Source organism: Glycine max, chromosome 9, assembly GCF_000004515.6.
Source record: "Glycine max cultivar Williams 82 chromosome 9, Glycine_max_v4.0, whole genome shotgun sequence".
Classification (NCBI taxonomy): Eukaryota; Viridiplantae; Streptophyta; class Magnoliopsida; order Fabales; family Fabaceae; genus Glycine; species Glycine max.
In genome coordinates, this window is record NC_038245.2 from 32,829,531 (window position 1) to 32,845,030 (window position 15,500).

Consider the following 15,500-nt stretch of genomic DNA (forward strand, 5'->3'; position numbering starts at 1 on the left):
TTTGTTTTATGTTTTGTTTTGTTCTATTTTCTAATGGAGGATTATGGTGTGAGGAGGAGAAACTAATCAGGAGATGAGTTTTGTTCAATGACATTGAAGTATTGAGGATATTGATGCATGATAACAATTTATAAGGTGTATTTATGTAGGATGAACTAAAAAAGAAAATAGTTGAAGTAAAGAGTTCAAAAAATTTACAAAGTTCCCAAGATTCTACTAAATGGAAAAATGATATATATTCAAAAGTCAAAGGACCTAAAAAAAAGGATGTGTGCATTGTCTTGGCAAGCTTCCACATCAAGCAAGTTCATTTCAAAGCTTTTATGCAGACAATAGAATTCAAAAATTAGGGAATTTGCTTGGAAACCTTGTTGTTGCCCTTAAAGTGCGATTTGCAAAAGATCCACAAATTAATCAAGCCTTAGAAGCTATAGATGAAGAGGTATGAATTTATAATTCAACTTATTCAAAGATTTAACTATGATATGATACTTTACAAAGAAAAAACATTCTTTTAATTTAGATACCTACAAATGGTTCTACTAGTAAAAATCATCAAACTATAAACGATCCCAACTAGAGGTGAGTTGAAATTTAATAATTAATATTTTGGCAATATCATTTTTGTTAGCATATGGTATAGCTTATAGTGTATCCATACTATCTATTTGCATAAAATATTCATTTGTATATGTTAATATGTATTCCTTTATGTCATTGTAATGGCTTGCAACAATGAAGATAACCAAGTAATGGTTTTGAGGTAAGACATTTTCTTCTTGCATATATGCTTGATCATTTTAAAAATTTGTTGTTGACTTAGTTCATGAATGTGCAGATCGGTGATTACTTGAATGTGACTATTGTGTTGGTTATTGTGAATGCAAGATATGATAGCTTGGTTAGGTGTTATGGGACATAAATACTTTTGTTTATTTTTGTGATTATGTGATTTTACTTGGATGTGGTTATGTTGTTGGTTATTGTAGATGCTAGATATCATCTCATCTTTGTTAGGTAGTTTGGGATACATTAATACTCTTGTTTATTGTTGTGATTATGTGATTTCCCTAGGAAATGGACCTTTGTCCCCTTCATCCCTTAAGGAGAGAGGAGTTTAATTAGTCCATGTTTTCCCATTTTCAATGTTTACTCCAATGTTTCAAAACTACAAGAACCTTTTTTTAAGGCAACTACTTTATTGCATAAATTAGTTTCTTGAACTTATAAAAAGCTTAGACAATTAACTTAGATACAATTGATATACATTTTATCTAGATAATTGAATAATAATATTAATAATAATTTCAAAATATAAAGCATCTCAATAGATAACGAGCAATGTGAGTTTTTTATTATGTGATTTTTACCTATGATTAAAGCCTATAAGTACAAGTCAATGATTTGTATCTATAGTCTTTCAATGTTAGGCATAAGTTAATGACTTTTATAGTTGGAGGTTGTAGGTACAAGTTTATGTTTTTACCTATAGTTAGAGGTTGTAGATATAAGTTGATGACTTTTACTTATGCACATTGTAAAATTTAGAAATAATATATAATGACAATCAAATATAATTGTAAAATTTATAGGTAACCCTCCCCCCCCCCCCCACTGACCGGCTATAATTTGTCACTGTACACCCCCTCAAAGTTGACGGCTAGAATGTTTGTAGGACAAACTCTTTATTACATTTACATATGCATTTTTAACATCTAGTAATGATTTTTGTCCATAGGCATGTCATTTTTCTTGTAGTGGAAATTTTCTATCATGTTCCAGCTAAAAACTATGGCATACACCAGAAATTATTACTTTGAAGACTTTCTCATCTAATAACAATATTTGAAAATAATTCATTTAGTGTTCCATTTGGTTCACGTGTGAAATTTGGAAGTGATATGTTTTTCCTTCTCTAATTTTCCTAGATTATGGTTAAGAGTAAAATAGTTAATACTACTCAACCCTAGTAGACTTAGGAATGAACATTTGGAAGATTAGATTTCTGGGAACTTTAAGGGGATGGTAATTTTTGCTTTCTGCAACCCTGTTTGTTAAGGGATGGGTGAACACACAAGTTAACTCATGAACAACAACATTGTCTTTGAGGAATTTAGAAAGAATTTGACTCACATTCTTTCCCATTATCTAAATACAATAATCTTTTAGTTGGGCTCCCAAACTATGTTTGAATCATAAAGTAAGAAGCTGACTAATAGTTGAAAAATAATAAAAGAATTTAGATGGGAAAGAAAAAGAAACTAGGAAAGAGAGAAGAAGAGAATACAACAGAGAGGATAGAGAGATGAGATAAACAATGATATAAGAGACTTATAAATGTAAAATGCACTTCTGTTATTATTGTTCTAGTCTATCTAAAATACCTAGCCCTACTTGGTTTATAAGCAGCTACCCCACAGTTATGAAATCATATCTAATGGTAGCTGGCTAACTAACTAATTAACATGTTTCATAATGAGTTATGAAACAAATCATAACTATCACGCTAATTCTAAAACAAAATTAGTATGCATTTAATAACAGGTAAATTTCATAATACCTTTCTAGCAGCCTTCGACTTTAGCTTGCTCCAAAATGAATCTGTGGATTTGAAGAATTCACACAAGCATAGGCATTAATTTCAAAAGCATAATTTTGTTTCTTATAAGTTATAACCAAAATAATTAACCATATTGCCATGTAAATCATGAACTTTGTGTGCTTTCTAGAAAACTGAAGTTGATAAAAAAAAAACAGTCCCAAAGAAAGTGATACACAGGTACCTTGCTTATTAATTCCTTGCTTCTCAAAATCCTTATCCCTTTCTTCCCATGCATCTTGTCATTCTTTTACCTGTAGAGACAAATTTGTTGGCTAACATTAATATATTTGCATACATCAATGCATACAATAGATTCAAGTTCAGCATTACCACCTCATTCTATGTTAACCCAAATGCAATTTGCCTGGATGATGCTTCTTCTGCCTGAAATTTAATAGTTTCCAATTTGGTACTTCAATGCATTCACAAATACAAAATTTTGTAAATTATTTAAGCCAATAAATAAAAATCTTGGATTTTGAATCATGTATAGTTTATGAGTATGTTGTGAGCATCAGTATCTCAAGTTCAGAAAATAATATATATGTTAGTCCTCCAAACATGTAAGAGCAAGGTAAAGAAAATTAATTGATTCATATAAAATGCCAATGTTGTGCATACTACAAATGTAAATGGACTAAACATGAGAAATTATTCCAATCTTCTTTTAATCAAATAAAAATCAAAACAAGATGAGATAATAATTGGTTTTGACAACTTCCTGGGAAAATCATAGCAATTGTAAGGAATTCTCCATAATCCAAATTAAGCATAAAGGAAGCACAGATATAGAAAACAAAGGTCAAGATTTTGCCTCTAAATTCTAAAATAGGTTGAGTAGCAACTCCCTTAACATCATCCTAGCATTTTCTAATTATCAACCCACGCATAGAACTAAAAAGTTAATTTATTGTACTGATCCATAAAACCATAGCAAGCAGAGATGGCTTTGGATTTCAGTGTTTTCAAATTGTTTTAATGAAGCTCAAACAGTTGGTACAAACTCACTACTACAAAAATGGTCTTTCAAATCGGTTATTTAAGACCTTTCATGATGGTTTTGAACCGTCTTTAAAGACGGTGTCGTAATATGGCAATGCACTTACAACGATGGTTTTTAAACTATCGTAGAAAGTAAAGTTTTTTAAAACGATTATTGAATAACCGTCTTAGAATCTAATATATACAAAGGTAGGTTTACGGAGTGAATCGTCTTAGTATTTATTACTTTCTACGACGGTTACTGAGTAACCGTCTTAGAATCTAGTAGATACTAAGACGGTTTTCAATCCGCCCATCTTAATATGGCATAGTCAACGTGCAATTTCTAAGACGGTTCTAAAAAAACTGTCGTAGTATGTCTTAGAAACTAAGACGATTATTAAAATAACCGTCTTAGAATAATGTTATTGATGTTGTCATTCTACGACAGTTATTTATGCAACCGCCTTAGTTTCTCACCCTCACCAAACCACTGAAGCAAAAAGAGACAAGAAAATGAGTTGATATGCACAACAAACTAATAAAGGTGAAATCAATATACACTTAGAGACAAATTTAACGCAATTGCCTTTGCAAGCATTGTTTTACCAGTTCCAGGGAGACCAATAAAATAAACTGCTACTGAAACAAAGAAAACTAGTATTCAGCATTAACTTGTACATTGAACATAATCAATAGGCAGAGGATCTACACAACAAGCAGACAATTTCTTGGGAGAAGAAAGGCAACCTAACACACCAAACAAACAATTCCCAATTATATTTGCTGTTACATAAGATGATGGCATCAAAGATAGTAAACAGAACCACAAAGCACGTAGAATGATGGCCTATTTTATGGAATGTATATTGCTGGTATCACAATGCATATGTACATTATTGACACTAACACGTCATCGAAGCATACAAAACATGTTATTGTAAAAATAACCATCAATTACACAACCAAATTCACATCACTTATTTAAACATCATTATAATTACAATCAATTATATATTTATATATATATAAACAATAAAACAAAGGTTCTACTTACATGTTGAAGCAGCCCTGACACTTAACATCCTACAACAAATAATCAAAACTTGAGAAAATCATTGATATGAATTGTTACTCCATCTGCTCTTCATTTCAAAAGGTAACATGAGTGATGTTTTGTGTTTCTAAGTTTTCATCAATGATTACAAATATATTATAACAAAATATTTATAATAAATAATTTTAACATTTTAAATCAGTGAAAGTAAATTAATTTCTAGTATAAATTTTCATATTGTCAATAAAATAAAAGTTTAACAAGTATGTTATGTGAGTTTAAAAGTTTTTACACCATTAACTCATGAAAAGTTATCTTTATAGATATTTATTATAAAAATTCACAAAATTAAATTTATCATATATAAGAAATTATAATTAAATAATGTAAAATATCGTTATGCATAAATACATATATATTATTTATTCAGAACATGAAACAATTTATCAATAAAATGTTTTTTTTCCTCCGAACCTTTCATCCCACTCATTTGTGACATTTAAATTCAAGGAAGTAATATTTGACAATTAAATATTTCTTGTATAGTAATTCTTTTTGTTAGAATTTCTTGTGCAGTAATAGTTTATACAAACAAAAATGGTTTTTAGATACTATAAAATTTATTTGGCATCCATCCTGTGTTTTCTTATGCAAAAGAAAAGAGAAAAGAAAAAAATAGCAAAATAAAAAGATATTTTTAAAAAAAGAGAGGTAAATGGACAACTAAATAAAAAAGAGAGGGTCACGTCTTTTATATAATTTCTTCACAAAAGAGCATAAAAATAGACAAAAGTTGGTGTTGATGGGAAAGGTACATAATTAATTATGTCTATATACATAATCAATTACTTTTTCGCGACACTACTTGCTATATTCCGTGCATATATGTATATATATATTATTTAAAAATATTATTATTAATTTTTTTAAACCAAACTCGCTTATTTTAATTATTTTTTATCTATTTTTTCTCTTACCTATTTTCAGTTCCCTATTCAGCAAACAAAGTGAAATAAAAAGAGAGAAATATATAATTCTGAAAAAATGTTAAACACAGTACAAAATAAAGGATTTTATAATTTCACCGAAGAAAAAGATAAAATAGTATATATTTCTAACCTTTCTTTATGTGATCTATTGGTTTATTTTCAGTCTTCTCCCCACTTTGTCACTGATCCCATCACGCACCAACCAAAGCTTAAGAAAAAGATAAAATAGTATAATCCCTTCATAGAGTGCAAAAGCATCAAGTATGCAAGAAATCAAATTATCTGAGATTTATGAAACAAATAATAATTCACGATGGTTAGAAAAAATTCAAAAGAAAAAAAAGGGCAAAAGTTGCAAGAAAGTTTGTCATTTTCCCATCCCCGTGAAGTCAATTGCAAGTGGATTACTTCCCGAGGGAGCAACAAAGTTTGTCTAATACATCATGTATTACCATCAGTTTACAGCAAAATCATTTTTCCCATAATAGCATTCCCTTAATTTTCTTTGTAGTATGTGATTGTGAGTATATCAAATGCATACACAGTTGAGTAAACAGGAAATGGAACACTCCATAAACCAACAAAGGGAACCAAATAAGTGCAAAGAGACATTATGTTCCCTTATGCAGTTATAATAATGAAAGAATTCAAGAATTTCAATAGATGCTATATTTTACTAAAGATTATCTTGTACCAAATCAAGGATTGATTTGTAGGTAAGGTAGATTGTGAATTCCACTGTCCAGAACTAAATCTGATTGTCTGGAACAGAAGAAAACGAGAACAAATTATTCCAATACATAAAATATAAATTCCCTTAGAGGGAGAAATACTAGCTACTAATTGATGATGTTGCCACCAGAGCCTGGTTCACAATTCTATGAAGATTTTAATCCAGCAGAACCAAATCTTCCGTTGTACCCAAACTCTGTTTACTTTTCTTGGTATAATTTTCCAAAAGGGTTTAAATCGGATAAAATCATTCGAAAGCGGATTTTTGGAAGAATCATTGCCACTAAAATAAAAAAAAATTATTTTTCATAAGCTCTAGTGGATTGAGCAAAGATCTCCTCATGGTGCTATTCATCTGATTAGACATGGTGCAACCAAGAAGTGGCAATTTCATCTTTTTCTGATAGTAAAAATACTGCAAAAAAAATTGTAAAAGAAATAAACACCAGATAAGAGAAAAAAAATATCTGGTACAAAAGGTAGGCAGGAAACCCGTGTTAATTCCTACTTCATTTGCATCATAATAAAAAAAAAATATCAAAAACACTAATTCATGATCAATAACTCAGAACATAAGCCCAAATAAGCAGATTAAAATCGCACAGGGGGGAAGAAGGATAATAGCCATGTCAAGAATCAAGACTCCAATGGTTAACCAATGGCAAAAACATAAGGTCAATATAAATTTTAAGATATTGTACTGAACCATTTGTGCACAACGGTTGGTGTTTGACGCTGGGTGCGAGAGAGGATGATGTCGACCACGTCCTTCCCATTTGGCACAACGGTAATCTTCTTAAGATTGTACTGAACCATCGTGTTCTATCAACCTTGTTGCCACAAAAAATTAAAAAAAAAGAAGAAGCAAAGAATAAAACAAGATAAATTCCGTGGAGCTACATAATTTGAGATCCCAATTGAAAGCTAAGAGAAAATAAGAAGCGATTATGTGAATGAAGGAGAGTCTGACCCTGAAAAACGTTCGGTTCGAGGGTTTGTCTTGTGAACTCTGTTTTGTTGGAGGCGGCACACTGACTCAAAGGAAAGAAGAAGTAGGGTAGAATGAGGGTTTTGGGTGTTGCTAGGTGCACCCAGCAATGATGTTAACTTACATAATTGCCCCTTATAATAAAATTAATAAATTAAATTTTTTTAAATAAAAAAGCCTTCCCCCCTAACGGTTCAAACTCTTCTTCCGCGACCAAAAGCTCTTCTTCTTCCAGCTTCGAGTTCTTCTTCTTCCGCGACCAAAGCTCCTTGCGTCCAGGTTCGAGTTCTTCTTCCTCTCCACGCGCGCGTCGTCCTCCATTGCCGGCCGATTGAAGCTTTGAACCTGCCTTGCATTCGTGTTCCGCCCTATAGGTTAGTGTTCTAACCTCATTTTTCTCCTTTAATCGCTTATGATGGCCATAGGGTAGAAGACATGTTTGGTCTGTGCTGGGCTTGGTTGCGCGAGGTAGAAGACGAGCCTTCTTCCGCGTGTGTGAATGTGCCGTTGGAGGTCGGGCGGAAGAACGTTTCTTTCGCGGATGCCAGCGGAAGATGGAAGACATGGCACTTCTGCAAGATTCCGTAGAAGAACCATCTTCCGCGAGAAGGAAATGTGACGGCCTTGATACCCGCGGAAGAAGCATAAGCGATTAAAGGAGAAAAATGAGGTTAGAACACTCAGAAGATGGTTCTTCCGCGGAATCCCGCGGAAGAGTAATGTCTTCCATCTTCCGCTGGCATCCGCGGAAGAAAGGTTCTTCCACGGGAGTGCTTTCCCTTCCTGCGGAAGAACCTTCTTCCGCGAGTACCTGTTTTGTTTAATTTTGCATTTTTTTAAAAATTATTCCAGAACCAAGCTTTTGTTCATATTATTATTTAGTTTGTGTTATTTATATATGCATTTTTATGTCTAAATTGAAATTATATTTGGTGTGATTTATATATGCATTTGTAAGTCTAAATTGAATTACAATTTGGTGTGATTTGAGTAGGATGATTAATGAAGCTAAGCTGTGACTTACACTGCCCATAAAACTTCTAAGAAAACAAGATGATTGTTTCATTCATAGTGTTGGAAATGGTAATTAAAAAAGATGATTGTCTCATTCATAGTGGCTGAGAAAACAAGATGATTGTTACATAATTCACCTCTAATCATTGGAAGAATGTATTTTAAAATTAAATAGAAATTCACATGAATTTGGTGTAATGGAAACCTGAAACTTTGTGATGGCATTAATCATGGGGCTATCTAGTTTTGTTATGATATCTGTATTTTGAAGACAAAGGGAATGCATATTATTGTTATCTTTATTTCATAGATACGTACAATGTAAGAACGGGATTTTGGCTTCTTTGCATTAGATATTGAAGTTGTTGGATATGGGGTATGTTGTATAGATGATTATTCACATGTGAACATCTCTGCCCACAAAGTCTCCATAAGTTAAATATACACATGATTATTCACATTTGTGAGTTTGGTCATATTGAAGAATGATGTGCAGGATTTAAATTTAAATCATTTTACATTTCTTAAATCCAAAATCATTTTACCTTTCTTACATTTCTAGGGATGTTCACTTGGGCATTTTCAACTTGTGGAAGATCTTATTGATGCCCTAGAGGACTGGACAAAATTGATATGCATGTGTGTTGGATCGAGTGGCCTCAGAATAATTAAGAAGGGGGGGTTGAATTAATTATTCCTAAACCTTTACCAATTAAAAAATTACTCTTCTAAGGCTTTTATTAAATTGTTAAGAGAATGAGGAGTAGAAGAGAATCTTAATAGAAAGTAAAAGCGGAAATTAAATGCACAGCGGAAAGTAAAAGAGTAGGGAAGAAGAAAACAAACACACAAGAGTTTTTATACTGGTTCGGCAACAACCCGTGCCTACATCTAGTCCCCAAGCGACCTGCGGTCCTTGAGATTTCTTTCAACCTTGTAAAAATCCTTTTACAAGCAAAGATCCACAAGGGATGTACCCTCCCTTGTTCTCTTTGAACCTAGTGGATGTACCCTCTACAAGAACTGATCCACAAGAGATGTACCCTCTCTTGTTCTCAGTCAAACCCAAGTAGATGTACCCTCAACTTGTACCACAAAGGATGTACCCTCCAATGTGTTATGACAAAGATCTCAGGCTGTTAAACCTTTGATACTTTGTGAATGGGGATACAAAATAATTCTCAGGCGGTTAGTCCTTTGAACACTTTTGTATATGGGAAATGGAAGAATCAAAAGAATTCTTAGACTGTGTCGTTTTGAATTCTTTGACAAGGGAGAAGGGAGACACAAAAGAATTCAGGCGGTTAGTCCTTTGTTCTTTTGGAAAAGGGAGAAGAGAGACACAAAAAGAATTCAGACAGTTAGTCCTTGGCGAATTCTTTTTGGCAAAGGGAGAAGAGAATGAAAAAATGAATAGCACAAGTTTTCAAGGTTTAGAAAACCAGAAAACTTCAGAAAGCTTTTGGTACAAAGAAGAAGAAGTTCAAAGAGATTCAAGGCTTGTAAAGGATTGTATGAATAAGTGTTAGAAAGATTAAAAGAATGAAATTAACTTATTAGAAAATGCAAAACAAAGCCTTGCTTTTATAAACTCTTCATGTCTGGTCAAGACAACCATTTAGAAGAGTTATAACTTTTAGAAAAAAAACTTAAAACCAATTTGAAAAAGTCAAAAACCATTTGAAGAGTTACATCTTTTGATTTTTTTTAGAAACAATCACTGGTAATCGATTATCAAAATAGTGTAATTGATTACACAAAGCTTTTATGTGAAAGGATGTGACTATTCACATTTGAATTTGAATTTCAACGTTCAAAGGCACTGGTAATCAATTACCAAAATATTGTAATCGATTACAGCTTTTTGAAATCAATTGGAACGTTGTAAATTCAATTTGAAAACTTTTTCAAAACAATTTTGCTACTGGTAATCGATTACAACAATCTGGTAATCGATTACCAAAGAGTAAAAACTCTTTGGTAAACATGTTTTGAGAAAAATCATGTGCTATTTAATTTTTGAGAAAAACTTTTCATACTTATCTTGATTGAGCCTTCTCTTGATTCTTGAATCTTGATCTTGATTCTTGAGATCTTGAATTCTTCTTGATTTACTTGAGTTGTTCTTTGATTGAGCTTTGATTCACTTGAGTTGTTCTTTGATTGATCTTTGAGCTTTTTGTCATCACCTTTGTCATCATCTTTTGTTATCATCATTGTTATCATCAAAACACCTTTGAATCACCTTTGATTCACCATGAAGCTTTGCTTCTACAATGTGTGCAATTTTTGGTGCTGATGAGGGTATCGTGGTAGGAAATTGGAGTTATCTTCCCATGCCAAAAGTGATATATAAAACAATAAGATATGAAGTCATCATAAAAATTCTTTTAACAGTGACTTAAAACAATAATTGAACAAAGAGAAAATTGATGAACTTGAAGTGAAAATTGAGAGAGTTTTAATCATTTTCACTAGGGTCCATCGATAGGTAGACAAGCAAGTCATATGTCATTAGATGTGAGTATTGTGATGATTAGACAAAAACCTAATGATTCATTAAATAATTACATTGTTAGATTCACTAGAGAAAATCTACAAGTACGCAACCTCATTAGTGCCTCGAGTCAAACCCTACAAGTACGCAACCTCATTTGTTATATATGCATTTGTCTGTCAATTATTTGGATAAATTATGTTGAACTAAATATATAATCTGTGGATTTGGATCAATTATGTGGATTAGTTAGGATTCCAAAGCTTTGTTACACAAATTATTTGAATGTTTAATTTGACGAATAAAAGTAAATGTTCTTCATGATTTCAAATCATGGTTAGAACACGAGGTCTACGTCATGTGTTTGGCACAGGTAGAGGCAGAGACCTTAGTCAGGATGTGCCTGAGGCTGATGTTCCTCGGTGTCGTAGGCCCACTGCCTCAGCACGTAGGCAACGGGTTACCCAGAGAGCCGAGGATGTTCCTCAGTTGCCTAAGGATGTGCCTCATGTGTCTGATGGTAGCCCAGAGAGGACAGGAGCCGCCGATGGTGTTGAGACAGATCGAGTGGCTAGTGATGGGAGCTTGGGGGCACCTGCTGATGATGAGGGGTTCCCTGGTGGGCCACGCGATCCATCTGTTTTGATAGGATTTGCTGATCATGTGACACACAACATATGGAGTGGACAGGTACGTACTTTTTTTATTCCAGTAATTAGAAAGTAGTTTCTTTTATTTTGAAATACACAAATTTATAAACTGTTATTCAATTTAGGAGCGACCCGATCTCAAGTTGGTCTCCCATGGTAGGAAAGTAGACAAATTTGGGAGACCGGCTGCTGAGATTGAAGGTATGATTGCGGCCACTGGATTGGATCCACTAATCAGGTATTCTGTAATCACCACTGATCCTGGACTCATATCCTCCTTTGTTGAGAGGTGGCATAGGGAGACGGGCAGCTTCCACCTCCCAGTAGGGGAGGTGACGATCACTCTAGACGACGTTTCGTCACTCCTGCACATTCCGATTACTGGCGCGCTGCATTCATTCGAGCCACTGGTTACATCTGACACAGTGGCCCTGATAATGGAGCTACTTGAGGTCACCCCAGACGAGGCTACAGTTGAGACACATCAGGCAGGCGGGTCTCATGTTCGGTTGTCCTGGCTTCAGGACATGTACCAGAGTAGGTGCCGGGCCAGGCAGTGGGCTGCTGCAGCTCGGACGTACCTCCTTCATTTGGTTGGTTGCACTCTTTTCGCTAACAAGAGTGCAACCCATGTCCATGTTGTGCACCTGTAGGCATTCAGGGACCTGGGCCAGGCAGGGGCATTCTCTTGGGGAGCGGCCGCTTTGGTCCACTTGTACGATCAGCTTAACGAGGCGTCGCAGGCCCCTACATGGCAGATGGCCGGTTACATTTCACTACTTCAGGTGAGTATCGCTGCTTGTAATTTAAATTAAAGTAAAATTCAATCCATGTTTGTTTGCTGATGTTGACTTTGTGTTTGTAGTGCTGGATTTATGAGCACTTTCCATCGGTCCATAGGTGTGTTGTTGACGATGGATATGTTAAGGCTAGCCCACGTTCCTGTAGGTGGCTTACGGGTAAGGCCCAGATGACCGGGATTAAGGGAGCCCCTTACAGAGCACGTATTGATGCCCTGACAGTGACCGACGTCTGTTGGATGCCGTATGCTGAGCATCGGGGAGTTCGGGGCTATGACTTGATCTCCTCGTGCACGGGGCAAGTCAGATGGGGTCAGATCATCGTCTATATTCGACCATAGAGGGTGGTTTGGCAGATGGGGTACATTTAGGCCGTTCCTCCGCCACCGGTTCGTGATTCGTTGACAGGTACTGATATAGATGACCAGTGGGTACACTTTTCAGATCATGTGGTGCCTACAGGGGAGCTCTGTGTAGTTCCTAAGCAAGTGGCCCCAGACTACATGGAGTGGTTTTTTCAGATTTCGCACCCTTTTGTGACGCCGACGGAGGACACTGCTAAGCCGAGACCTGCGCCTCCCCCTCCCACTCATGATGATGACTTCGTCGAGCCACCTGTCGCCAAGGTTCCAGTCGTGTCAGATCCCCCTATGCGTTATGTGGTAAGCATAATTTGTGTAGTTTTTGTTAACTTAATTATTTTTTATAAATTCATACTGACTTGTTATTTTCACTGAGACAGGTTGATTGCACAGCATGTGTCAAGATTGGAAGGATTGCTGAGCATTTGGAGCGCGTCATCAACCTCAGGATGGTGACTGCAGGGACTGACTTATATGATATCATGGATCTTTGTCTAAGGATAGCTAGAGATGATGACCCAGATGACAGTCTTAGGCCACGACAGAGACCCCACATAGATTAGGATTTATCTTTTTTATTGTATTTCTTCATGTATTTAGATTTTAGTATTTGTTAAAACACATTGACTTAGATAATGTCTCTAGCTATTTCTTTATGTATTTAAATTATCTTTTTACTTAAATTGTTAATTTTAGTATTTGTTTATATATGTGATAAATATAAGTTAGAAATTTTAAAAAATAAGTTAGACATTTTAAAAAGTAAGTTAGAAATTTTAAAAAAATAAGTTAGTCATTTAAAAAAATAAGTTACAAATTTTAATTGATTAAAACAGATAAGTTAAAAAGTTTAATTAAATGTAGTTGATTGGACAAAATAAGTTAGAAATTTTAATTTATACTAAAAATTATTATATAATTTAAACAACAATAAATTAGAAATTTCAAAAAAATAAGTTACAAATTTTAAATAAATAAGTTAGAAATTTTAAAAAATAAGTTAGAAATTTTAAAAAAAATTAGTTAGTCATTGAAACAAATAAGTTACAAATTTTAATTGATTGAAACCAATAAGTTAGAAATTTTAATTTAATGTAATTGATTGGACAAAATTAGTTACAAATTTTAATTTTTACTAAAAATTATTATATAATTTAAACAACAATAAGTTAGAAATTTTAAAAAAATTAGTTAGAAATTTTAAAAAAATAAGTTAGAAATTTTAAAAAAAATAAGTTAGTCATTGAAACAAATGAGTTACAAATTTTAATTGATTGAAACAAATAAGTTAGAAATTTTAATTAAATGTAATTGATTGGAAAAAATAAGTTACAAATTTTAATTTATACTAAAAATTATTATATAATTTAAACAACAATAAGTTAGAAATTTCAAAAAAATAAGTTACAAATTTTAAATATATAAGTTAGAAATTTAAAAAAATAAGTTAGAAATTTTAAAAAAATAAGTTAGTCATTGAAACAAATAAGTTACAAATTTTAATTGATTGAAACAAATAAGTTAGAAATTTTAATGAAATGTAATTGATTAGACAAAATAAGTTACAAATTTTAATTTTTACCAAAAATTATTATATAATTTAAACAACAATAAGTTAGAAATGTCAAAAAAATAAGTTACAAATTTTAAATAAATAAGTTATAAATTTCAAAAAATAAGTTAGAAATTTTAAAAAAATAAGTTTGTCATTGAAATAAATAAGTTACAAATTTTAATTGATTGAAACAAATAAATTAGAAATTTTAATTAAATGTAATTGATTGGACAAAAATAAGTTACAAATTTTAGTTTTTACTCAAAATTATTATATAATTTAATCAACAATAAGTTACAAATTTCAAAAAAATAAGTTAGAAATTTTAAAAAAAAATAAGTTAGAGATTTCAAAATATAAGTTACAAATTTTTAAAAAATAAGTTAGAAATTTTAATTAATGTAATTGATTGGAAAAAATAAGTTACAAATTTTAATTGCTTTTGGTTCTGTAATTCCTTTTCAATTGCTTGTAATGCAGTGGATAAAAGTACTGTTTGCACCTTTTTTTCTCTTTTTAACTCCTTATAAATTTTTTTGATAAAAGTTGATAATAAAACTTTTATTCCTTTTTTATACATACTACACATTACAAACGGGTCACAAACATAACAAATTGACACACTAAGACATATTACATCGACTAGAACATCATGGACACAAATTTAATTTGCACAAAACAACCTAACATTTAACTAGCATTCAATCACGCAAGGACGTAACCACATCGTCCTCATTTTCCATAACCACTTTACTAAAGAGAGCCAAAATTTCTATAGGCACAAATTGTTTTCAGTAATTGGACTCTACGAGCACCTTTAGCACGTCGTGGTCACATTTCAGCTCAATAATTTCAAATTCTAAAACTTTCTCAGAATACTCCAAATGACTAGGTTGTCGATAAAACAAATGCCTTACAACTTGGGATTCGTGAATCCCATGAGGAGGATTCCCTTTAGGTGCTACTTGCTTGATCAAATCCTTCAGTTGATCTATGCTACATCCTTTTGGAATATCAAATTTTTTCGGATTTATTTCAGTGAATGCGTAACCCACAAAGTTGTTTTGGTGTGGCATGTTTCACCTTTCGTTGTAATACAGAACCGCATCATGTGTAGGGATGCTGGGGTGTTCAAGTAAGTTTAAAATTGCATCTGCTATTCTACCAACGGTACATAACAACTCAATCGGTCCAACAATGCCCATCGCTCATTATACATAACATGGGTTCACATCCATGTCATTTATCAATGCATACTGAAAGTGAATGTTGT

General features: G+C 32.9%; 2 protein-coding genes and 1 long non-coding RNA gene across 9 annotated transcripts in view; 2 read left to right on the forward strand and 1 right to left on the reverse strand.

Annotated features, from left to right (window-relative positions):
- Nucleotides 1-7,837, reverse strand: part of LOC100806583 (uncharacterized) — a 32,592-nt gene extending 24,755 nt beyond the window's left edge. Inside the window, exons 1-8 of one of the 7 annotated variants that reach the window (XR_005886274.1) lie at nucleotides 7,332-7,836; nucleotides 7,068-7,191; nucleotides 6,324-6,776; nucleotides 5,760-5,837; nucleotides 4,641-4,669; nucleotides 2,936-2,986; nucleotides 2,784-2,853; nucleotides 2,561-2,601 (exon numbers count right to left, since the gene is read on the reverse strand). This is a non-coding gene — a long non-coding RNA (uncharacterized lncRNA). Of the gene's footprint in view, nucleotides 1-2,560; nucleotides 2,602-2,783; nucleotides 2,854-2,935; nucleotides 2,987-4,640; nucleotides 4,670-5,759; nucleotides 7,192-7,331 lie in introns of all 7 variants that reach the window. The other 6 variants (XR_415989.3, XR_001382714.2, XR_001382718.2 and 3 more) reach the window with 6 other exon arrangements.
- Nucleotides 7,838-11,193: 3,356 nt separating this feature from the next.
- LOC102667072 (protein MAIN-LIKE 2-like) lies at nucleotides 11,194-12,163 on the forward strand. The gene is made up of 2 exons (XM_006588132.2): nucleotides 11,194-11,550; nucleotides 11,636-12,163. Exons 1-2 carry the CDS (start codon nucleotides 11,194-11,196, stop codon nucleotides 12,161-12,163), a joined length of 885 nt encoding a protein of 294 aa, XP_006588195.2.
- Nucleotides 12,093-12,907, forward strand: LOC121172712 (uncharacterized). The gene is made up of 2 exons (XM_041004850.1): nucleotides 12,093-12,295; nucleotides 12,376-12,907. Exons 1-2 carry the CDS (start codon nucleotides 12,269-12,271, stop codon nucleotides 12,649-12,651), a joined length of 303 nt encoding a protein of 100 aa, XP_040860784.1. The 5' UTR covers nucleotides 12,093-12,268; the 3' UTR covers nucleotides 12,652-12,907.
- Nucleotides 12,908-15,500: the final 2,593 nt, after the last annotated feature.